The following is a 26,108-nucleotide window of genomic DNA, read 5'->3' on the forward strand; positions in this document are numbered from 1 at the left end:
TGATGAAAGGGATGGAGGAAGACAGGCTGAGGGCCTTGGGATTGTTCAGCCTGGAGAAGGCCCCAGAGAGAGCTCGTAGCACCTTCCCGTACCTAAAGGGGAATTACAAAAACGAGGAAGAGTGACGGGCAAATAGCGATAGGGCAAGGGGGGGGGGGGATGCTTTTAAACCACAGAGAAGAGATTTAGATTAGATGTTAGGAAGGAATTCTTCCCTGTGAGGGCGGTGAGGCACTGGCACAGGCTGCCCAGAGAAGCTGTGGATGCCCCACGACTGGAAGTGCCCAAGGCCACAGAGAAGCCGCGGCTGCCCCATGCCCGGAGGTGCCCGCGGCCAGGTCGGACGTGGCTGGGAGCCCGCCATTCCCACAGGAACTGTCCCCAGCCACGGCCGAGGCTGCACCGGGACGCTCCCTCAGGCCCCTCCCAAACCCCGCCCAGCGGCGGCCGCGCGAAGGGCACGCGGCCCTGTGCGTCACAGGCTGCGCGCGCGGCCATTGGCTGTGGCGGCCGCTGCCCCGCCCCCCGCGCCCGGCCGCGGATGTCGCAGCCGCTTTGCGCCCTTGTCGTTCGAAACTCGGCCCAAGATGGCGGCGGCGGCGGCCGGGAGGGGGGCCGAGGCGGCGGCGGCGGCGGCGGCCAGGCTGGAGGGGGCGGAGGGAGAGGAGGAGACGGCGGCGGCGGCCGCGGCGGTCGAGGATGGGGAGGGCGGGGAGGAAGACGGCGACAGGGCGGGCAAAGCGGGCAAAGCGACGGGCTCTGCGGCAGCAGGCGGCGGGGAGGCTGGCGGCGGCGAGAGCGAGGAGGACGAGGAGGAGGACGGGGAGGACGTGTTCGAGGTGGAGAAGATCCTGGACGTGAAGAACGAGGGGGTGAGTGCGCGGCTCGCTGACACCGGGCCGCGAGGGGCACGTGAAAAGGGTAATCCCGATGGGGGTGCAGTGTGAACCGCCCTGTGCACGGCTCTGCAAGCAGGCTTTCTGTGCCTTGCTCCGGATTCTGTGCCCTCAACCAAAGATAGGTCTTTACTAAGTTGTTGGATTTTGTCTGCATTATTAAACTGCTCTTGGCTCTAGACGCTGAACTGCGGTACTGTTTTGGTGTGAAATGTTTTAGCGCAGAGATGGGCAGGGTTGGATAGAACTGTGAGCTTAGAGGTGTTTTCAGGGTATGTTGCCAGGGACCATGGTGAAAGACAAAACGGGGAAAGACCTCCTGAAATATGAGAGTCTTCTCCCAATTGAAATAATAAGCTGTAGTCATCTTGCATTGTTTAAAATGAAATACCAGGCCGTGATTTGTTTCTTTGAAAGCAACCTACACTGGTTGAAGTTCTTTAAAAATTTTCCTAAATCTCAAATAGAAAAAATAACTAACACAGGGGTTTTCTTAAATTATTTTGTGCCTGGAAGATTTTTATTTTAACTAATTGATGCTTTTTAATTTTAGGCTTCAGTCTATGACATTATAAAAATCTGTCAATTTCATGTAAAAGATCAGAGTCTTGAAACCCTTAGTCTGGAGAACCTTCAGATCAGCATTTTCTTCGATATTTGTGATGTTATTAAATTGTACCTTAGCTGAAGTATGTTGATGTCTTAAGATTATGTTGTGCTTTCATAGTAATACATTATTTATAGAAGTGAATTGTTGGTCAACATAAGTTAGGCTTGAAAACAAGAGGATTCCCTTTTTTTTTCTTTGTTTTTTTTAATTATTTTCTTTCCACCCACCTCCAAGTGATGGAACCTGAAGTCTCTAGGTGGTTGTGGTGGTGAGACATTAAAGAGTACTGGGATACATCAAGTACCATCTCTTAAAAATGTCATTGGCACGTGGTGGTAACAGGGTGTCTCTTTTCCCTCCCCTCCAAGCAGCCCATTCTGCAGCACATCCTGAGCTCTGTGTGTCTGAGTTTTCCAGGCTGGATCAGCTCCAGCGTGTGGGTGTAGCCAGCACATGGTGATTGTGGCTTTGTGGCCTGAGCTCCAAGCTCATCAGGTGCCCTCTCAGTTGCTCTGCTGCAGGGGCTGTGCTCCTGGGCTCCACAGAGGGAGCCAGCCACTGGGCAGCGTGGCATGGGGTGCTGTGTGTCACGGAACAGAAGTGTCAGAGCTGGAGAGCCCTGCATGGAGGTGCTCTTCCCACACACAGTACTGGTGTTGTTGGGCCTGGCATCCCATCATCCCTGGTGAAGGGATGAGGGACAGCACCCCTGGGTTGGGATTGGGCTGGGGAGTTATACCTGTGCATAAATAAAACATTAACATGACCTACTTAAGAGAGCAAGCAGTGAAAGTTTGGAAATGTAGTCTCTCAGTGTATCTATAAAGCTTTTCGTTCTGCGCCTCAGTCATACTCCAACAACAGGCTCTGGTGCAAATTGTGATGTTCCCCAGTGGAAGCGGGAAATTGTAACTGTGCTGTTTAATGACATGGTGGTATTCTTTCCATACAAGTTGGTTCTAGCTCATCACTAGTTCTCACAGAAGCTAGAGCAGTATAAAAATGCTTGGAAGCATTCAGTTTTTTCTAAGTGGTAACAGAAGGGAAAAAAAATTAATAGTGAGAGAGTGTTGATAGGTGAGTGTAAGACTGTGCCTCTTAAGTGGGAGAATCACTCTTCTGCCTTCACTTAAGCTGAATTTTGTAAAACTATCCTAAGCTGCATTTTTCTGTCACTCTCCATGTACAGGATATAGTCATTCAGCAGCCAAATGGTTTGCATTTGCATTAGACTTCATGTAACTTTCTCAATTAATGAAAAAAGGACTTGTAGCTTATTTAGTACCTGAGTTACAAGGATGTTCCTAACTGCAGCTAGCAGAAGTCCTGCATCTGAAAGGGAATAACCCTGTGCCAGCAGAGAGGTGAGAGTCCAGCTGGCTACAACACAGATTTGCAGGAAAGAAGCTGAGAGTCCCCACAGGCAAGTAAGGTGAGCATGAGTCAGCAGTTCTTGCAGCAAAGGAGGCCAGCAGCATCCAGGAGTGTAGCCAGAAGATCAAGAGATGCTTCATTCTCTCTTCTCAGACTGCTGAGAAGCATCCTGAGTAGCATGTGAAGTTCTGAGCTCCCCAGGATAGAAAGACATATACATACCAGAGAGGAGGGTAATGAAAACAGGAAGCTGAGAGCTGGATTTGCTTTGCCATAAGAAGAAAAGAATCAGGGGAGATCAGAGTAATATCTGTATCTGACAGGAGGATGTGGAGAGGACAGAATCAGATCTTTCCTGGGGGTGCACAGGGCTGGAAGACAGGGACACCTGCATAGATACACTGACTGGGCAGACACCTGAGCAGCCTGATGGAGGCAGTCCTGCTTTGAGAGGGCATTTTACTTGTTAGTTCTGGAAATCCTTTATAACCTAACACACTCTGTGACTGTAATGAGGAAGTTACTGGTTGCTTATTTTGTAAGTAACCCCAATAGAAGAAAGAGGAGAGGGGAATATGATTTTGGAAATTTAACTCCTAAATCAAGAGAGATGGGTTAAGCTAAATTCTAAGAGAAATGTTAAAACTAAGGTGTTTGAATACAGGTTATTTATTTATTTAGATGTCTGTGAAGCAAAATACAGAAGATTATAAATAGAGTTGGTCAGTTGGTTGCTGAAGTTTAGTGGCATGTTTATACACTTGGTCAAAGGTTAATTATGCTCAGGCAAAAATTTATGCATAGACATTTAACAGTAAGTGCCAATTGGCAATTCTTCCTGAAGCTTTTTTTCTCCAGGCTTGGTTAGTGCTGTAAGGTCTTTCAGAGCATTATCAGTCCATGTTTGAAAGTGAGAGGTACTATTTTGCCTCTCCAAAGGTGCTTTCCTAAGTACATTTACTAAAAAAATAATTTTTTAATGGTAAAGAACTTCATAATTTAGTAGAAAAAACTAGATAGAGACTGCAAGGTGCAGCATTTTATCCCTCAGTGAATTTCAATAATGTTGAAACAATTGGTCTCAGATTTTTGTATGTAATCTACCAAATTCTTTGTAACTAACTCCACTGAGATGCACACCCTCAGATTTTTGTCTAGGTTTAACTTGATTTCATTACTGGGGTTTTTTTTCCTTATTGTTGGTATTTCAGTTTATCAGAAATAGAATTGATTACAAATATAGCATAAATTATAAATTTCGATATGGAACTTGATGAGTGGTGGTAATTCATTAGAAGTGTTAAGGATTTATTTCAAGTTATTCAGCAAAGAGAAAACCGTCAATCTTGAAATTTTTATGGAAGAAATATTAAAACTTGAAAAAAAATCGTTTCATAAGTGTCAGAAAACCCATTTTGATAAACTGACTGGGAATTTATGATATGTACATTGTAGCTGTGGTTCTGAACAAATGTTAGATACTGGAAGTATTTTGGATAAAACTGTTCCAACTACAGAAATACTGATTTGTGTATTCACAAAATTGTATATCCACTGACATCCTCAGGAACTGACTAGCTGATGCAATACTATGCTATATTGTATTAATGCTGTGGGTTTTTCTTACAGGGTAAAACTCTCTATAAAGTCCGGTGGAAAGGATACACCTCTGATGATGATACCTGGGAGCCAGAGGCTCACTTGGAAGACTGCAAAGAAGTGCTTCTTGAATTCAGAAAAAAGATTGTGGATAATAAGCCTAAATCTGTCAAAAAAGAAATACAGGTGTGTTTCAACTTCAGTATCTTACCCTGGAGACATAATCCTTATCTAGACTCTACTAATGAGAGGAGGGGAGAAGGGAAGGCATTTGAAACATGGAATTAAAAAAAATCTCATCCATAACTTCTTTGTTTCTTGTGAAATTTAATATTGTTGCTCTTCTCTGACAATTGTCTTGTCACTGAGGCGGGGCACAGTGTTCAATCATCCTCCTGCTTTCTGTAGGAGATCAGTGAGTTTGAACATGGAATCATTTGGTAAGATATCAGTTTGGTAGGAGAGGAATACAGAAAGATTAGATTCCAGACGGCAGAATATAGCTTTTTCTTTTCTTCTTTTTAACAGCTCAGTTAGCCTGAAAAAGCAGTATAAGGATCCTTTTTGAAAACTAGTACCCTAGTTCTGGTAAACCTGTAGGTAAATCCTACAAAATCAAATAAATTGTTTTTGATGTAAAATAGCTCAGATTTGTTCTGTTCTAGAATATGGTTATTGGATGTGTAATTGGTTTACTTGAATTGTTTGTGTATTGATTCTCATCCAAGCAGTTAGTAGTGTAATTTAGGTAAGTAAGCTAGAATTGTATTATCACATTTTGCAGTTTGGCAATGAGGAATGATCTTGGCAGGGATCAAAAGATAAAAGTGCTTAAAAATTTATTTTTCCCAAGCACGACCACTACCATTTTTGTATACTTTGTACCAAAATGATAGTTTATTGGGGAAGGAAAAACTTTTAATTTTTTTTCTTTACCTTTTAGAAACCACCTCTAAATGATGATATATTTGAAGCAGAGTCTGACAGCGACTGGCAAAGTGAAACAAAAGATGATGTTTCACCAAAGAAGAAAAAGAAGAAGTCAAAAGAGGGAGAGGATAGAGGTTCAGATGACCCGAAGAAGAAAAAATCTAAGTCTCCAAAAGTCAAGGAAAAACCCAGAACAGAATGTGAAAATTCCTCAGATATTTTGGTTTTAGATTCAAAGCCAAAAAAAAGGACTTTAGAAACTAAGGAGGATTCAAAGGACCCAAAGAAGCAAAGGAAAGAAGATACTAAAGAAATCAAGAAAAAGAAGGGAGAAGATTTAAAAATAAAATCTAAAGAAGATTCTAAAGAAAATAAAAAATCGCAGAAGGAGAAGCAAGGAGATGTTCAGTTGGACTCAGAATCAAGTCCTGTGGATGATTCAATTTCTCAAGGAACTTATAATGAAAATTCAAACATAAATTCTGAAAATAAAGACGAGAAACAAAAGGTAATAAGTGGAGAAGAGAGATTGGAACAAGAAATTGATGAAAAAGATGGCATTCCTGATAAATATCTTGATGGATCAGCAAGTAATGAAGATGATGGTAGTGATACTAGGGCTAAAAGAAAGAAGAAAGTTCAGAAAGCAGAAGACTGTAGAGAAGAGGATGGAAAAGTAGAAATTCAGGATAGTCATTTAGAGAAGAAGAGCATGCACAAAAATCAAACAGGTCAAGAAAAAGTACCAGGAGAGTTGGAGAAAGTGTCACCTGCTCCTTCACCAGTGCAGAAGGGTGTGAAATTGAGCGCCGATGAAAGGGTGTGCAGGCCCATGGATTCCCCTGGGGAGGTAAGCATGGTTAGCATGGGGGCTGGGGGTAAAATCAGTCATCTTCAAGGTACACATACCTCAAACCATGACTGTTCATGATGGCAAAGAGAAAAGTACAAATTGGAAAGGTACTGAGCTGCATGAGCTTAAAGAAACACCCACTGCACAGTATATAACAGAGACTGGGAAATTTCTGGATTCTGAACACTCTAAGTGGGGGGGAATGCTTTAGGAAAGGAGAGCACAAATGTGAAAGGATAAATGTCTCCCGTTTACTGTGTCTTCTTAGAATGAAATTTCCTGTTCTTGCAAGGCATGCTGTTATTTTTAGCTTTGTTCGTGCCCACCTTCAAGAGTTTCCCCATCTGACTTTTTTCTACTTGTGTAGTAAGGCAGAACAGCGTTGAGCAACACTTGCTCTCTCTCAGACACTGGCCATTCCATCAGGGATTACCTGTGGTGGCACCTGCCTGAGAGCTGGAATGCTGAAATCACTTCTAAAGCCCACGTCTGTGGGATCGGCGGAAGAAATGCGGCACTCAATATGAGTGATCAGCAAGTCTCCAAGTTTATTGATAGTTCGCACATATTTATATTGGTGTTAATGAAGCTTATACATACTGCAAAGCTGAGCTCATTATTGGTTAATTACTCATCGGGCAACCACACCTGCTTCTATATTCTTATATAGAAGAATATTCTTATTTTGTCATTACTTCTACATTCTTGTGGTTATTCTACTGAAACTATCTCCTTATTTCTGGCAAAAGATCCTCTCCCCCATCCTGATGTTGCAGCAAGGTCGCATCAGTGATTGGACACTGACTGCTGACTCCTAGACTTGCTTTCTTCTGTCTTAATCAGCGGTATCATGTCGACGTGACCTTTCTCAGCTAGCCAACTGTCCACAAAGCTCTCCACACAGGTCTCCCAAATAATTGTGTAACAAGCTTGTCTTGTTAGAATTCCTGGAGTGCTTACAGGAAATGTTTCGTTTCATATTAAATTTCGTTTCATATTAAATAGAAATAGAAATGCTATACCTATTGTAAGAAGTAAGCTAAGCAAATACCAGGATATTTATTGTTCCTTGTTCAATACAGTAGTGCTTTAAGAAAAGCAGTATTGTAAAGGCAAAAGAAGAAAATTATGACCAAAATAAGTATTTTTTGTAATGTTTCTGGGAGTATAATTTCTTTCATCTGCTTCAGCCTGTTCTAATACAGTTTGCAGTTCCTAAAACGTTGTCTGCTCAGAGCAGCCATATTCTGATTTAACAGGATTGCAGTCAAAACACATTGATACTTACTGGACTATATGCCACTTCTGAGACCATAATTCCATGGTGGAAAGTTACTTCTGCAGGTTCAGCAGTGGTCCTCTGCTTGTGATTGTTCTGTGTATGGAGTAGGTCACCTTAAATAAGTTATTTTGGGGATAGAGAATTATGTGTCATATTCTCAGAGTAGAGCTACACGGAAGAGCGTGTTTGCAGGATCTTAGTGTTGAAAGTTCTGGAAAACAAGGAATTACTGTGAGGCATAGGCCAGTTTCAGAAGGCTATTTAATTAGTTGAAGTGATATGGTCCTTTATTACCCAAATGGTTTACTTACAGTTCATGGCTATAGTGTTTGTGAGAGAGAGATAAGAATAGAAAAACTCTTTGGAATTCTGTTCTATTTACCAGTAGTGTAAAAATCCTGTCACCTTGACTATGAATAAATGAATAGCAGAGGACAGTGGGTTTGCCGTGGCTCTTCAGTCAGCATTCTCAGTGAGTTATCTCTGTGCTTTTCTCGTGGTCGTGCTCCAAGGAAGGTCATGCTCTGAGGTACCAGCAAAGTAGGGAAGGTGTTCTGCTCTTTGCTTCTGAGTGTAGAAGGCTTAAACAGTGTTTCCTGTAACTGGTTAGTTATTATCTGGAGCAGCTGTGGACTTGCATGGGTAGGTTTGGTGGAGAGTTCTGCAGAGTATTTTTTGTTCACTAAATTGTTGGTCCAGACAAGATGATACCTTTCAAAGAAAGTCATCACATGTATTTCCTGTCTTTCCTTATGTAACTCAGCTTATGGAGCACCAGTCATGTCAATTTATAACACAGTATTTTCTGTTTGGGGTCAGTCTGCATGCTGACCCATTCCTTCCATTTCAATTGCCTCCAAAAAAAAAAGGGTATGTTCTGCATCTGATCAGCATTAGAAATCTGGAGTAGAATACTGATTCTAACTGGAATAGAATACTGATTTTAACAGCCCCACTGTAGCACATATCTGGTAGTCCCTTTAGTAAGTTACGGATTTCCTCTTAAAGACTGAGCATCTGGCAGGATGAACAGCTGCCTGTGTTTGCATTAATCGCGTCAGTGATTAAAAGCCAAAGTTTGTGGAGGGAAGGGGGGTGGTGAGGAAAGCAATTAAATGTCTCAGCTCTGCTAATACATAATGATACACCAAATTAATCTGGTTTAATTAAGGTTTTTGCTCTGCCACATGGTATCATATATGTAAATTTTTGTGAGGACTTCTTTTGGGGCAGTTTTTCAGAAAGACAGTGCTACTCTCTTTGCCAGTAAGTGTCAGAGACTGATACAAAGCCATGCCAAGGAGCCTTGTCCAACCTACTCTGCAGTGAATTTGGTGAGTGGAGAGAGAGGATTACAGAAGGAGAAAGGCAAACTTTGGTAGAGAAAGCTGGGTTCCATTTTGGCAAATTTGATCATATATCTACATCTACAGTAAGTTTCTTCTGTGATATTAGATACTGCTAAGCTCAGACTTCTGCACGGATATAATGACTTTGGGTGGATTTTACTGAGTGTCTGTTTTCACAAATAACTGTTGCCATAACATTCTGTCTGTGTAAATTGCAAAGCTTGGAACCTTTTCTGTCCAACTGTCAAGTTTTCTCAGTTGAGGTTCAACTCAATGATATCATAATGCTTCAAATATGGTGCTACCAAATTGTTAAATGCTCTGAAATAATTACATTCTATTCAGGTTTACTATTTGGAACGAACAAAAAGTTTCTAATTTTGAATTTCCTTAAAAATGCTGATTTTGTCATATTTGCAGCTCTTCCATAAGGCAACTTGAATGGCTGGGATGCAGTAAAATTATGAATTGAAGTTACTATGTTCAGGAAATAATACCTCCACTGTTAGGGAAGAAGCCTTCACAGACTTAACTCCTGACTCACCTGTTTAATTCTTAGGAATGTCTACAAGTCTGTTGCATATAGGTTTCAGTAGTTTTAATTTTAATTTAATTTAATTAACTCCTTTCACCACTCCAACAATAAAGTATATTTGGAAATATACTTTATTGTTGGAGTGGTGAAAGGAGTTAATTTTCCATTTTTTTTCTGCACCACTAAAATTTGGTCTTTCCTTTCAATTTTAGGAAAAAGAAGTAAAGAAAACTGAAATTAAAGAAAAATCACAAAAAAAGGAGTCTGAAAAAGAAGAAAAAACCAGAAAAGAACAGAAGGTCCTAAAAAGTAAGTGCTAACTTCTTGAAACAGAGAAGGGAATGACCATTCAGGGCATTCTCATTTCTATAAGGCAGATATTGTGTAATTTTGCAACACACACACACACACAGACACACACCAGAAATAAGGAACTCTGTGTTTATTTTAGGAAGCAAAAGTCTTGTGGTCTATGGCTTTGCTAATACATGCTTCACGAGAATGTTAATATATGCTTCATGTATGAAGCACAGAAGTATATAGAAGTCTCTGACATTTTTGTAGACAAGTTAATTTTGCCCTTTTTAATTTAAGATTGACAACTGTGCTCCTCTAGCATGTAATAGTAGCTTTTTTTAGAGGAATTCATCCAACCATTGGCTATTTTCAGAAGTGTTCTGACAATATTATGAGTATATCCTTTTTATACTTAAGAAAATTAGTAGGGGCTTCCATCAGACAAACATCTTGCCTCTTGCTTCAGCCACAGAGACAAGTTATGTTATACAACCCTGGATGATTATATACACAACAAAGAATGTCTAGGTTCTGTTTCTGTTCCTAATAGTATAATGGATTATTAGTATTACTGCTCTTCATCTCAGAACAGCTCTGGATTACTTTTTTCAGGATAAATTCTTTCACTAGAGAAGCACCTTTTTCTGAAAGTGGCATAGATGCTTACAGTGTTTAGGAAAAGTAGTAAGAAGCAGAATGAGTAATGATTTTTTTCTGTGCAGCGCTTGTCCTTTGTGTGGTAATCACAGATACTGAACCATACTTCAGAAATAGTATTTATGCAGAATTCTAAGCAGCATTTATTAAAAGGAATGTGGTACCATGTGCAAAGCAGCCAGAAATCAGACTTGCCAGCATAGGTGGAGGTGGACTAGCTCTCCCTGACTTCTGTCTTATGCTAAGCTTGCTACTGTGCTCCAATACCTTACAGAAAGAGAACAGGTCTTTTCTAAATTGATGCTGGTCATTTACTTAAATTTTGTTATGTGATAGTCCTTAGTGGCTCAACTAGTCACTCTTGGTAACTGTCTTAATATTCTAGGCTTTAAGGTGATCAAAAGTGCATTTGAGTTGTTAATGTAGCTTCAGAAGAAAAAAAATTAATATTATGAGAATAACTGCAAAAGAAAGGAATCTTTGCTAGAATGGAAATCCATAAAAGAATTAAAAGAGCAAGGTGTACAAGGAAAAGAGAAATAAAAGGGATGAAGCAAAGAGATGTACTTGCATTGCTGCAGAAGGTGATTGAGAAGTAGTTGATGGGGGTCAAATGGAGAACACTGGTAGTTAAGATTTTCTCCATTCCTGCTTGCATCCCAAGTGCTCCAGTTCTTGTCTCTGCAGGGGGCTGAAATGAAGTTTTCTTTTGAAACTCACTGGTACCTTTTCAGTGTGTTTCCAGTGCTTCTGCTACTACGGTGATGGAGTGTTCACCTTCCCATAATCACTGCAGCCTTATTTATTACCACAAATTGGCAGTTTCTTTCAAGTAAAAGCTTTTTGTTTGTTTGTAATGTAGCCTTTGCTGCTGAGAACCATTCCATGCTGACTGCCAGGGTTTATTTGAATGAAAAGTAGCAGTAGCTGTTTGTTAAGCTGCTGATCATTGAAGCAAGGGCAAGCATTCATTAGCTTGAAAATTTACAATTTATTGCTTATTTTACTTTTTTTTTTTAATTCCACAAAATTAAATACATGATAGATGGCAAGCAGCAAGTCCTGAGTTTGGGTATGGACATGCAGTTAGAATGGCTGACACTAGAAGAATTCCAGAAGCATCTTGATGGAAAAGATGAGAATCATGTATCAACAGAACCAATATCAAGTGGTGAGTATTTTCTGGCAAGAAGGGGTATTTCTTAGCTGACATTTCAAAGGGAAATATCCTATAACAACACTGAACTTATTTTCTAGCTCTCCTCAGAGATGCTGTTAAAAGTGGAGACTACATGACGGTGAAAATGGCGCTTTCTTCAAATGAGGAATATAATTTGGATCAAGAGGTAATTTTTGTGCAGTAGAAGTATTGGAAGACAGTAGGAGGGAAGAATACAAATTTTGATTTATTTGAAAAGCTTTCCCCTCTTATGTTGTAGCAGATTTCCATCTCACCTAAGTAAAAAAAGCACAGGGGGTTAAAAAGGAGCACAGACTTGGAAGTTTCAGTATTTGTTATCCATTTCTTCTAAGAAAAAATGAAGTTTGATAGAACCATCCCAGTAGCTTTCCAGCTAACTTGCCCAGTGTACTTAACTGACTAAATGTGGAACTTTGCATGCTATTAGGAACAATAACCATCAGTACAAGTGGCTGAACTGTGTAAAACATTGTACATGGGATACAAAACTCTGAAAAGCCCCAAAACCTGCAAGGTGTTTGACGTACTGGCACCACTTCATAATTAGTTTTCTGCCAGTTTGTTATCAGCTATGTTCTTACTTGGTTTACTTTCAAGGATCTATTTTCCTGTTGAATAGGACTGCAGTTCCATTTTTGAGTTTTAAAATCTCCAGTATTGGTATTTCACTGGTGATCTTGTGTAGTTGTGTTATGCAGCATTTTGAGAACTCAGCATTATGCTGAGTCTTCTGAGGTGTCGTAGGGAAGATGAGAAATAAACTACTGAGGGCAGCATGTGTTCTGTGAGTTGTAAGGTCTGGTGGAAAATGCAGGAAGGAGTGAGGAGACTGGCTGGTTAGAGTGTCTTTGTACTTACACTCTGATAAAAGCAAAAAGCAGTGTTGTGAGAGCAGCTGACTTGAGCCATAGTGGTTTTTCTCCATGGGTGCTGACAGTCTTGCTGTCTTCCCCACCCTCAAATACCTTACAGCCTTTCTTCCTGGTTCATTTTGGTTTTTCTGCTTCTTGTTCTGATCCTCAGAATGTTATGGATTTTGCAGATTATAGAGCTGAGAGTGTGAGACCTGCAGACCAGAGAAGTGGGAGGTGATAGTTTGCTGATATCTGGCAGCCATGTATGTGTGAATTCTTCTGCCAGGGAGGGAAATCTTTGTGAAACATGTTGATGATGCACTTGAAATTTTTGTCTTGCAACTTTGTTTCTGTAATGAAAATGATTTATTTTTTTTTTCCAGGACCCAAGTGGAATGACCCTGGTAATGCTTGCTGCTGCTGGAGGGCACGACGACCTTCTGCGGATGCTGATCAGGAAAGGAGCTAAAGTTAATGGTAGACAGAAAAATGGAACAACTGCATTGATACATGCAGCTGAAAAGGTTGGCTTGGTTATTGTTCTGTTTGTGGTTGGGAGCTCTTTTACTTATGATTAAAGGCAGTACACAGTTTTTTACCTTTGAATGATGCCTAAAAAGTAGTTAGCAAGATACAGCAGGGTGACTAATAATAATTTCAGCAGCTGTGGTTATTGTAGTATAAATAAGTTCTGATCACAAACCCTGCCCTGAGCAGAGAATATCATAGGAGGAAAAGTGGAGCTGAAGTTCTTGTGGTAGAATTGCCTGTTATGATATCTGGCTACATAGGATCCAAACTGGAGACACTTAGAAAGAAAATCTCTGATGAAACAGGATTTGTTCTTTTAAAGCAGTTGGGCAATGAACACGGTGGCAAGCTCTTCCCAAACTAAGACAGCTCAAGCAGTAAGTTAGAGCAAGCCAGGGTTTCGTGGGTGCACTCCTCTGTTCAGGTGGGTCCCATGAACAGTAGATAGAAAGGCAGCGGGGAGCCTCATTCCCATTTGGTGGCAGATGCAAATACACTGCTTCCTTTCTGTGATGTTTATTATTGCAGGATTTAGGAAAAAAATGTAAGAACTGTAAATAATTAGGACTATCCACTTGCCTAAGTCTGAAATGCTCTTTTTTAGCCATGGGAGAGAACAGTGTTAATTGTGCCATGACTCATGTTTTGAGTTCTATGGATGAATTTTAAGTAAATGTCATTTTATATTCTGAAACAAAATCAGAATATTTTTTACTTACCTGTGTTGTGGGTTTGGTTTGTTTTTTTTCCCCAGAATTTTCTAACAACAGTAGCTATTCTTCTGGAAGCTGGAGCATATGTGAACATGCAGCAGAGCAGTGGTGAGACTGCCTTAATGAAGGTAAATCCTGTGTTTGTCCTTATGTGGTTTATTAGGAATACTGTAGTCAAACTAGTAAAACATAAAAACCTATTTATAGAATTCATTTCAGGAACACATTCCATATTTGAAATAAAAATATCCTTCATAGTTACTCTAAGCAGAGTTCTAATCCATTTCTTTAATGTACTGTAATATCTAAACAAGAAACACAGATGCCTTCAGCATGCAGTGCTAAATGTGGCTCATCATCCTCTTCTGCAGATGTGGCTCAAAGAAATGCAGATGTAGTCTTCGAGCTGAGATAATCAAATTGTCAGCAGGAAGAGAAAAATTCCAGAAAGGATAATCTTTCACTTGGGTGCTTCTGTGATTTGCACTTGCTGTTTTATTGCAGGCCAGAAATAAAATAGCCAATTTACAGTCTGATTCCCAGTGCCTGTTCTGCACCATTATTCCCCCAGTCACAAAGGAAATCTTGATTTTTAAAAAAAAATTTTTGTAATGGGAAAATTCTAATACTCATAAAACAGTCTGTGCTTTTCATATTTTTTTCTTTATGTGGATGAATTTCACCAAAGTTCCCCTTTGGATGAAGTTGCTCTATTTATGTGTAGGCTGTTTGTGTGGTTTGTTTGCCAAAGAGGTTACAGAAGCTTTCCTGCCCAGACAATGTGGTATTGTTTCTGTTCTGCACTCTGTGAGGCTTAACAAGTGGGGATTTCACATTTTCTCTGAAGACAACAACTCACTTGTGGTTTCCTCAGCCACTTAAATCCAAAAATCTCTTCATAATTTGGCTACTTCCATGAACCTCAGTCTTGACCTTCTTTAAAGTTTTTATTAGTCTTTGATGCACAGCTGTACAAACCAATTAGCAGCCTACAGTGATTTATTCCAGGTGTTTGTTTTACAATGCAGATACAAAGAATAGGATCTTCATTTCCAGTAACTTACTGGGACAAAGCTAGTCCTCTGTGGATAACCTATCAAGGTGTTTATCAAGTCACTCTTATTTAACCTTAGGAGTTTGATCATACTTTTTCTAAAAGGAGAAAAAAAAGATCTTAGCACTCAATTCCTTTCTGTCAGGTGGTGTGAGATTTTTCTTGGTTTTTTGGTTTGAGGAAGGCAGGTGGGTTGTACTGTTTATGGAAGATGATGGATTGAAGGCACAGATCCAAGTTCACAGCAGAGAGAAGTTTCAGAAGCTGTCTTCTGAAAGGTCTTACAGTGATAAAAATGTTTTATCTCTTGTGCCTTTTCCTAATTTATCTGAGTGAAGTGTTTGAAAACAAGTGATCAAGAGCATGTGTTTGCTTTCTTCAAAGTAAAACTTTTTTTAGATTTTCCTGTGCTTTTGCTAAGTTTATGGTTGATGTGCCCTGAAATTCTTGCTGTAAGTAACAGTGCATAGCCTTGAACATTTATGCAGAGGATAACAGTGGCTTTCCAACATAGCTACGTACCAGTCTGAAACAAATTCTGTAAATTAATTGCATACCCGAAATACCATTTTAAACTGAGATGCATAGAAAAACAGGCACTTGAAATGTTACCTCAGTAATTTCTGAATAGTTCTAGAGAAACATATTTACTGAGGTAAACAATTCCAAGAAAATTTACACACTGAACTCCAGCAGATCAGTTGTTTTCACAGAACTTCTGGGATTTGCTTTCTTTATTTTTTTTTCTAATTATGTCTGCTTGGTAATCCTGACTGTTGCTGCTTCTGCCTGGATAAAGATAAAATGTTTATGGAGCGTGTTCCTGAGTTTCAAGCTGTGTTACCATTCACAGAGCAAATAATTAAAGTTCTAAATTGTAACTAATTTTGGATTTTAATTCACTTCTGCAGTTCGCTTGCTGTCAATATATATATACTCTGTTCTGAGGGGTTTGTCGTTGTTTTCTGTCCTTCCATCTTCTCCCTTCCCACCCAGGCTTGTAAAAGAGGGAATTCTGATATAGTGCGGCTCATGATTGAAAGCGGAGCTGACTGCAACATTTTGTCCAAGCACCAGAACAGCGCCATGCATTTTGCTAAACAGTGCAATAACATACTGGTGTATGAGCAGCTCAGGAGCCACTTGGAAACGTGAGTAAAATGTACTTGGAAGTTTGTTCTGCTGAAGTCTGCCATGCTAGGCATGTCATCATTCTGATTTAAGTCAAGGAAAATGTCAGGAAAGAAAACAGATCTGATTTGGGCAGCAAGCTAACTAACAAATCATGTGAAAGCAAAATTATGTGAGCTAGCAGAATGGGCATACACATGCTCAAACACTGAGTAAAAGTATGGAGAGGAGGAAAAAGTAATTCCTAGAAGAGAAAGATTACTTAAGATATAGCAACCATGAAAACTTAGAAGTGTATAAGCACTGGACCATTGAATGTAAGCTCTTAGTAAGGCGTGCCAAATAAAATACCTTGCTAGAAAGCATAGGGGAAAATCAAACAAAAGAACACCAAGCTGAAACATCATGAAAAGTCTGTGCAGGCGTTGTGTTGCTGTGGTGTTGTTTGGACCTTTAAACATCAGCTATGAGCTGAAAGTGCCAGGGATAAAGCTTTCATGCCAATAGATGATGGAAATCATCATCATTATCATGCAGCAGAATGACTGAAGAGCAGTGCAGTGTATGTGACATGTAAAGTGTTGGTGTCATATGGTCATGACAAAATATACTGAGCTACACTGAGACAAACATACAGAGAAGGAGCAAGCTCTCCAAATACCCATTTGGAGGAATACTGTAGTTAATGTATATGGGCAGAAAATTAAAACCAGCCATCTCTAAATTTGGGGAAGACTTAAGGAGGGTCTCGTGGCTTCTGCAGCAGGTGAGATTTTGCCATGAATGCATAGTTAGTGCTGGAAGAACACTGTCTCAGTGCAAGATTTTTTTCTTGTTTCATGATGATGTAGACCTCTATGTAATCCAAGGCAATCTATCAAGTAGTTTGTAATCCAAATTTACTCTCTTCCAGTGTATAGAAAGCCCTGGCTGTTTTTTGCTTCGTATCTCTTGTGTTTCCCATCAGCTGACTTCTCAAGTCTGTCTTTACAGAAACTGCCTTGTAATGGTCAGTGTGTATCAATCAAAAAACACCTGAAATGACAGGGTTAAGGGGGTGGAGTCAGGTTGTTTTTACTGGTTCCCAGTGACTGGACAAGGGGCAATGGACACAAATTGGAACACAGGAGGCTACCTCTAAGCATCAGGAAATTTTTCCTTTTGAGGGTGATGCAGCATTGGCACAGGCTGCTCAGAGAGGTGTCAGGTCATTGGAAACTTTCTAAAGATATCTGAACATTATGAGGTTTCTGTCAGCCCACTTCTCAAGCCAGTCAAGGTCTCTTGTGGATATCAGAGGCTGTCAGCCACTCCTCCCAGTTTTGTCTCATCTGCCAAAGTGCTGAGGGTTTGCTGCACCATCCACCAGGTCATTAATTTAAGCTGTTGAACAGGACCAGACCCACTATTGATCTCAGAGTGCACCAGCAGTGATTGGTTTCCAGCTAGATTTTGTGCTACTGATTTTTGCTGAAGTAACATGTTTGGATCCAGTTCCGTACCAGGAGGAAAGTATTGTGATGCCACTGTTTTTAGTGCCCTGGAAAGCTTGTCTGAGATACTGTAGATCACCAAAGCAAACTTCTGTCATGAGCAGAAGAACACTATAAGGAATGTTTTTCTCTTGAAGAATGCTAAAAGAAAAAGTGCTAAAAGCATAAAAAGTAATAATTATTTTTCAGAAATTAGAAACCTGTTAAAGTGAGCAGGGGCAGCTAATATGGGTGAATGGAGTATGCTGATTCAGGCCTAGGGAAGCAAATCATGACTTGTTGTTAGTTAAGGTTTTGAAGGCAACAGCAAGCATGCAGGATAAATAAGTGATCTGGTATCTGCTGTTCAGTGTAATGAGACTTTGTCACTCATTTGCTATTTGATACCTTTCCAGTTTGTTTCCTATTTGACATCTGCCACCTTCAGTTTTGGCTAATCTAAATAATGAGTTTTTGAAGATCTTGACCATGTAATTTTGCCAGTCAAGTGGCAGTTGAAATTAAATATTGATGATTGCAAAGTCATGTCTGGGGGTATTACTGTGCTGATGTGAACTGTACAGGGAGTAACACAGCTCTTGCTAATTTGGGAAGCTTTTAGACTCACTGAAAATACCAGTTCAGTACTTTTTGTCAGTCAGAGGACAACATTATAGTAGTAGTGAAGCTGAAAATAAAATTATTAAATGGTCAAAATGTGAAATCAGGAAATAACAACAAAAAATAACCCAAAGCCATGAGACAGGTTCTGCAGGCCATCCTAATAAATGATCTAGTGATAGGTTTGAAGTGGAAGAATATTTTTGCACAGCAAAACTGAATCATGCATCTCATTGTTGCAGAATGCTGTGGTCACAAATACATGGGATTTTAGAAGGGATTAAGCAGATCTAAGGAGATGGGATTTGGCTGCAGTTTCTAGTTTTGGATGGCTCTTAATCAGATTGCTAGAAAATAGGACAGTGTACCAAAAAAACCTACTGTTAAATTTCTCATATTTAATATGGCTTTGTCAAGCATCTGGGAAACAGGCTACATAGGCTTTGGGGCTTGCTTAGGCATGGCAGTTCTTGTGGTTTCCTTCCAGTGAAACATTGAAGTTTTAGTTTCTGCAGATCATAGTCCCAGTAGCAGGGTGGGGAAGTGTGTTCTGAATAATAACTGGAAAAGCCATAAAGCCGCCAGAGGCAGGACCTCTGCTGTGCTAAAGCATGTAAAACCCAATTCTGACCAAACAGCTTTCTGAAGAGGATTACTGAGTGGTCTGCCTGCAAAGGTGCTAGACACCACTAGTAATGTGGTCTCTCTTTGAAAGCTGGGCTGCCACTCCACTTGGTTCCCTAACTCTCCAAAAAAACAAACAAAACCCCCACTTTGCCTGCCTTTTAGTGGTAGAATGGCTACCTTTGCACTGTTTTATTCACAGAGTTTAACTAGGAACTGCATTTTTCTAGTAGTATTGCCAGTAAAATTATACAGGGATGTGCTTCTTTATTTTTACTTGCAGGCAGATTGATAATTCAATCCAGCTGGGAAAGTGGGGATGTCCATTTAGCCACCAAGTATATATTCATGTTTCTGGGATATCTTTCTGTATATAAAGCCTTCAAAATACGTGGCTAGTAAAATCCTTTTTTTTAATCTACTGCAGTGCATTTGTATTAACATTTTATTTTTTTGGACCCGGTAGTTGAATTTCACAAACAGATTGCTGATAAAATATTTTATTAACAGTACTGGGACCTGTGGTTCATCTATGTATAAATGCTAGTGAGGAAGGCATTCACTCCTGAAAATCAGGAATCTAAAAAGGTGATCCGGAATGCTTATGTGTGTGTCAGCTCTCACCAAGCCTATATCTGGTAAAATAATTCACTGTGTGAAGCACAGGCCTCACTTGTTTGGTCTTTCAGGCTCTCAAAAGTAGCAGAAGATACCATCAGGAATTATTTTGAAAATTGCCTTGCTTTGCTGGAGCCACTGTTCCCAATTGCGTGTCATCGTCTCTGCGAAGGGCCAGACTTTTCTTTGGATTTTAACTATAAACCTCCACAGAACGTGCCAGAAGGTAGGGAGGGGTTTGCTGCTGTGGCGGGGGTTTTGTTTGTTTAAAAAAGGTAGAACAATATGTTTAAAGCATGTCTTAAATTATCTCCTATGCAAAATTATTTTGTATGATTTTGCAGTACATCACATTAAGAACACTCTGATTATGGAACATAGGGAGAGCAATTATATTTTGATGTATTATGGGTAGGGTTTGTCTGTATTTTTTTTAAGGCTTTTTAATTGCCACATATAGAGTGTCAACTTCTTCCTGTTCATGGGTTACATTAGCTCAGTGACAGGCATTATAGGAAAGGAGTAGTTTACCTTTACCTTAGAATTAATGATTCAGGAAAATCTAGGCTTACTAGATTATCTAGAGAAGGTCTTGAAGTGGATGCTTGTGTTTCATGGACAGTAGGTCATGTGCTGAAGGCTTGGAATGTAGTCCCAGCAGTGCCCTGAGACAAATGCAGTCTAGAAATACTAGGAAAAGGAAGCAGCTGCAGTCGACTTTGTTTTGCCCACAAACCTTTTGAAAAAGACAGGAATCAAATTCCCAATGTATTTGGGAATATTTAGTTATTTTTCCAGGAATTCAGATGCTATTTTCTGCTGCTTGGCTTATCTAAGTCATTTTTGATGAGTATATCAGGGAAATATCTACTGATACTGATTTTTCTTAAAGTGATAAATCAGTGTGACTATTAGAATCCACTTAAACTGAGATTGAAAGTGGGTATGTCTGCTCAGTTTTCTGGTTGTTCAGAGTTGTTGGATAAGTCTTCCAGTTCTTATTATAGATATCCTGTCTTTTAGAATTAAGAAACTTAATGTAAGTTTGTGTATTAAAATGAAATATTTGTGGGTAGCTTAAGTTGCTGCTTATTGGATTCCAGTGCGGTTCATAAAGATCTGTAATGTCTGGGCTCAGTTGTTTGTTCTCTTGACTAGACCCAAACCACACTAAATTCCATAACTCTCTTTGAGTAAACCTGAAACCACAGAAGTGAACTGTGCTGAGGATTGCTGTTTCCATTTTGCATTCCTTTCTAATAGCCACATAAAATTATTTCTGTTGTGAAAAGTCCTTAACTTGGTGACCAAGCCAATTGTTTTCTGGATCCACTGGTTTGGGAAATGGGAGTTTTGCATGTTGGTTTGTTAGTATATATATACACCATATGATGGTTTTTACTTATATGTATTTGCACCTGTCTTCAAAGGTCTAGTGTACACAGTTCTAGATAATGGATCTGATTTTAAATTCATGTAACTGAATTGTCTTCCCTTTCAGGATCTGGAATTCTTCTCTTTGTTTTCCATGCAAATTTCTTTGGCAAAGACATTGTTGCTCGGCTCTGTGGACCATGCAGTGTACAAGCTGTGGTTTTAAACGACAAATTCCAGCTCCCTTTACTCTTGGTAAATCTTTTCATATAGCTGATTGACTGTAAAGCTACTTCATAAAGTCTTTATAGAGCAGCCTGGGAAATCTCAGTGCCGTAATTTGAATTTACAGTATTGTGATGAAGCATACTTTTTATCATTATGTTTTTCTAAAATGAAAATTAATTTTCTTTGTATATGGAGAGAACTATAATGTTTGCTTGTACTAGGTTCCATAAAAATGTATGACTTAAAAGTTAGGGACATAGTGCTGGATAAACTGATTCTAGGTGGCCCTGCTTGAGCAGGGGGTTGGATTAGATGCCCTGGAGAGACCTTCTCCAGCCTTCTGTGATTCTGGGACTGAGGCTTCTTCTCTAATTGACCAAGCCTCTCATATTTTTGACCCAAGTAAGTTCTTAAATATTTTTTTAACAACCTACCTCAAAGTTCTAATAATTATTTTCTAATTTGGTTTTTTTTAATCTATTAAATGCATCACACTGCACAATTTTGAAGTCTTGTTTTCTCAGTCGTTGCATCAAAGGTTCATGTACAATGTTCTTTCCAAAAAAGCATGGTGAAAATGTTGAATTGTTAGTCCTCTTACACAGCTCTTTCAGCCATGACCTACCATTAACTTTGTCCATTTTCTTTTTCCTTGTAGGATAGTCACTTTATTTATTCCTTCAGCCCTACTGCAGGCCTTAACAAGCTTTTCATACGGTTGGCAGAAGCTCCTACTGCCAAGGTACAAAATGTTCTCAAAATTAAATGTGTATGCTCATTTGTTGTACTCTTCCATTGTCTGAATGCTTCTACCTGTATGTTGCAAATGTAAAACTCAAAGATTTTCCTCTGTCTCCTGATCCCAGTTTCCATCAGTTACTGTTACATCCTGTGACATAGCCAGAACTTGGGAACGTGTTAGTTCTGTTATAATTAAACATTTTTATGTTGTGGTGAGAATAATTCATACACTAGGATAAACTGGTGTTCCAGCTAAACATCTTCTCCATCTATATTTTGAATTTGATGACTGAAAGATACATGGAGTGGCCACCTTTTTTTTTTGCATACAGATGTTTTTGCTTGTGTGTTGGAAATACTTACTGGGGTATGCACTCTGCTTTTAAATAGTCTGTTGCATTTTACAGGTGGTTTGGGCAATATTCCCCACTACATGTTGCAAGATGAATTCTGTTCTGGTAGCATTTATTTTATCCTAGAAAGATGTAGCAGTATATTTTCCAGATGCTGTTGAAGGATTGGATTGTTGAAGGATAGTTGAAGTTATAGTCTTAAATGTTTTATTGTACTTTCTTTTTTTGTGGAAAAAGGTGTATGCAGATGGAAGTATATGTTTGTCTGGTTCAGACTTGGGGCTAACTTGTTCAAACACCACCTAACTTGTTCAAACAAAACCACTGCAGTATTCTACTGGAGTCCTCTAACAAACCATCCATATCTAAGTAGGGCTGCTATAAACTGATTTTATTAAGGACTTCATAATTCCTCTTTTTTCCTTTCTTAGTCAGTAGCAATTGTGTGCCTTTCCTTGTGCCACATAGGAGCGTTTAAGAGAGTAATCACCTGTCGCCAGCGTTGATATGGAAACCTTTGTTTTCTTTTACAGGTGAAGCTGCTCATAGGAGCTTACAGAGTGCAGCTGCAGTGACCTCTGAGCATGCCATGAGTGGACTGACACTTTTTTGGATATACTTCTGATTCCTCTGTTCAGAGACTGACAAAGCAGTTTGGAACTTTTTGGCACCACACTCTGAAGCCTCAGTTCCCAGCTTGCCGCTCGTTGGCAGTCGCAGGAAGTGTGTGTTGGAGAGCAGTTGAATACGCTGCACTGGTGGGACAGGGTTGTCAGCTTTTTTTACTTTGTACAGATGTAGATGTAAGTATTTGTGCCAATACATATAACTTTGTTTTTCTTTAACTTGTGGAGTCCAGACTGCATATTTCAGCTTTTCCACAATGTGGAACGGTGCATATAAGAACTATTTAAGGTAATTACATGAAATGTCTTTTTTTAAAGATCTTCATTTGTAAACTAAAGTTTTCTACTTACTCTAACATTTCTATGTGAAATGCAGAACTGTCATATTATTGGAGCCATGGGAAGAAATTACACTTTAAAATGACTGCATTAGGTTTAACTTTTAAGTTGCTGAGGGCTGTGTTCTGTTTTAAAACTGCTCCTGTTCCTGTCTCTCAATTAAACACCTGTTATGCTTAGAGTGATTCCCTTTGAACTAACAGAGTTCAGTCTGCAGGCATGAACAAAGACATCTGAACAGGCTCCATTCACAGAAGGGTCTCAGTCAGGTTCCCAGTTAAATCTCTGCTTTAACCTGCCTTTGGTATTAGAGAAGCATCTGGTAGTTTTGCAGATATCTTAACTTTTGAGGTCTTAGGTGACATCTAAAAACAAATACAAGCTGAAAAGAGCAAACCAGAAAACTTGTAGCTACCTTCAGTGTCCAGGCAGTGCTTTTTGTAGACGAGAAGATACATAGAGAATTTCAGATGTCCTCAGCCTGACAGGTGACAGAACATGTGTTGTCCTTTACTTCAGAAATTCAGTTCCTCAGTGCAAAAAGCTGCTATATCTTTTTATCTTATTATTATTATTATATTATTTTATTTAAATGACCCGTTTTATCAGATGACAGCAGTTTTGTAATGGTCCTGTGCTGTAAAATATAAATGTAATACTTCTGCATGGAGTATAGAATATCTTTCTCTGTAAATTAACCAACATCTTGAAAGGTAGGAAAAAGCAAACCAGATCGTGCCTTTGCTGTTCTAGTTGTCATGTGTAGTTTACATGCCACTATGTGCCTATATTATTAGCAAAACTTCTGCATAAATTCTTGATTATTTTGACTGCTCACCATCAAAATGGTGCAGCTGTATGAAGTATCCTTTTAAGAACTGTGATTTTTTAATATAAATTTCAGTTAACCGGTTTTTAATTTTTGGTTCTTAAAATTTTAAATCTTTCATATTTAGGAGATGCCAAATGAGTAACGAAGGACACAATTTTTGTGTAATGTCACATTAAGCTATATAAAACTAGAACAGCAGCATGACATAGAAATACTCGTTTCTGTTTTGATTTAGAATAGTTGCTTATGTTTTTGCACAGTATTGATGAAATCTTAACAAATTTGGGTTTTGAACAGACTTTATACCTCCACCTCTCTGAAATATGTTAGATACCTCACTTTGCTAAGTGTGAACACCTGAGATGCATGAAAAGCACTGGCTGAGAATCAGGTATGTCACTGCCAACACTTGGGACTTTGTGTAGCTGAAATTGTAGTCCCTGTGCATAAGCCTGGATGATGCATAAGGAAAGAGGACACTTGTGTTTCCTTATGCTGAAGTGCCAGGTTTCATCTGCATGGCTGCCTCTTGCAGTCACTCCTGCAGGATGTGTGGCAGCACAGTGTGTGTGGCACAAGCTCTGTACAGTACCTGCCAGTGGGAAATGCTGGAGCTGCTCCAGGCGGGGATAAAAGGTGTTTTGAACAAATGTCCAAATGATAGAGATGCTATTTAGAAACTGTTGTACAGTCTAACCTAAAAATGTCTAGTAATGCTCCAAGAGTTGATACAGCAAGTAGTTTGTCAGAGGCTGTTGATTTGGGGAGTTGTTTTGTTTTTTATCTTGAGGCACTTGGGAGAGAGGGAGGAGTTTTACAGAACATGGGAATGAAATCTGGGTTTCATGATGCTTTTATTAGGGATGAATATTTTGCAGCCATCTTTCTCTTTTAGTTGGCAGTATAAATTCAGAATCCCTATTGAAGATGCATAAGAAGTGTATGAAAAGCTGTTTGAAGCTGGGTTTTGTCGGTTTTTATTGTATGGGTTTTGTCCGATTGCTGAAAAAGATTTTGGTGGACAAAGGATGAAGAGAAAGTAGCTACAATAAAAAACAATTACTTAGGCACTGTGGAGAAATACCTGTGAAGTACTTGCTCAGTTTCTTCTTGCTGCCACCAGCAAGGGCTGCAGCTGCAGTTCCCATGAACTGCAGTGGTAGCAGATGGTTCTGAAGGCTCAGGGTTTTTACCTTCACTGTACCAGCACCTGTACTGCTGTTCTGGCTTCTTTCACCAGTGCTGAAGGTTGGTGGGTGGTGCAGTTGACCATGTCACAGGCCTTCTGTGGGTTTTGATCAGTCTGAATTTAAGATGTGTACTTTTCACCTTCTGAACATGGCTAAAATGTTTGAGTAAGGGACAAAGACAAGTTTGGAAAAAAATACCCGAAAAAGACACCACACACTAGAAATTGGAGCAGAACTGAGGCAGCAGGAAAAATTAAGCTTTAAAAGGGTTTCTCAAAGCTCAGATACCTCAAGTATAGCAGTCAGCAGGAAGGAACCAGGCACAAGATGGTTCTTTCTGACTTCAGGTCTCCTGTTTTTCCACAGCAAACCAGTCATGCGTGGTAACTACAAATTAATCCTTTTCCAGAATGTCTGTAATACTTCCTGCATGATCTGAAGTGTAAGGAACTCCTCTGATCAGTTACTGGTTGCACTGGTGCAGTTATAGTAGAGGGGTCAGACCTTCCCATTGTCTCCCTCTGCTGCTGTGCCTCTTGCTCTTAAGGGAAGGCACAGCTCTGCTGCTGAGAAATCCAAACCATGCGTATGGGAACTGAAGACATTGTCACACACCCAGGGAGATGAGGGCCTGTTCCAAAACTGGAGTCACTGCAACTGTGTGGGCATGGGCCACCAGAGCTTGAGGGGGCAGGGTTACCCATGTGGTGACATCTCAATCTGTAGCGCAGACTCCCACTTCTGATGAGAAGCCTTGCACCCTGTAACTGTTACTTGTATGGACTTTCCCTAGCCAAGAACAGTTTGATGAATTCGGGAAGAAAGCCCTGTTTGGCATCTTAGAGCAGCTGCATGTCCTACACTGAATACAGCCCTCCAGTGGGGAAGAGGGGAAGGTGCTGGTCCCAGCCCCTCCCACCTGTAAAGGTTGTGCTGGCAGTTTTTCTCAAAAAGGCTTTACAAGGTTGCACGGGAGAACCTGTATGCTTGCACAGGAGATATAAAAGCTTTGGGTGTTCCCTCACCTTTATAGAACTGTCAGCTCTGCTGTGTCAATATCAGAGTAGTTCTTTCAGTGAATAGCAGGGTTAAGATCCCTAAAACCACAAGAGAACCTCCAGACCAAGTCCCCTGCATCCACCCTTCCTGAAACCAAATGATTACCAGGAAGCCCCCAATGGTTCCAGAGTGCAGGGACTCCAGGTAAGTACAGCCACACAGTAC

The 26,108-nt window shown here is 39.9% G+C and overlaps 1 protein-coding gene across 1 annotated transcript; it reads left to right on the forward strand.

Annotated features, from left to right (window-relative positions):
* Positions 1-563: 563 nt before the first annotated feature.
* On the forward strand, positions 564-24,777 carry MPHOSPH8 (M-phase phosphoprotein 8). Its single transcript, XM_066544781.1, has 13 exons — positions 564-872; positions 4,510-4,665; positions 5,423-6,259; positions 9,641-9,737; positions 11,428-11,553; positions 11,640-11,728; positions 12,821-12,961; positions 13,723-13,809; positions 15,732-15,886; positions 19,273-19,427; positions 20,703-20,830; positions 21,462-21,545; positions 22,431-24,777. Exons 1-13 carry the CDS (start codon positions 588-590, stop codon positions 22,470-22,472), a joined length of 2,382 nt encoding a protein of 793 aa, XP_066400878.1. The 5' UTR covers positions 564-587; the 3' UTR covers positions 22,473-24,777.
* The last annotated feature ends 1,331 nt before the right edge of the window (positions 24,778-26,108 follow it).

This window comes from Molothrus aeneus, chromosome 2, assembly GCF_037042795.1.
Source record: "Molothrus aeneus isolate 106 chromosome 2, BPBGC_Maene_1.0, whole genome shotgun sequence".
In the NCBI taxonomy this organism is placed as follows: Eukaryota; Metazoa; Chordata; class Aves; order Passeriformes; family Icteridae; genus Molothrus; species Molothrus aeneus.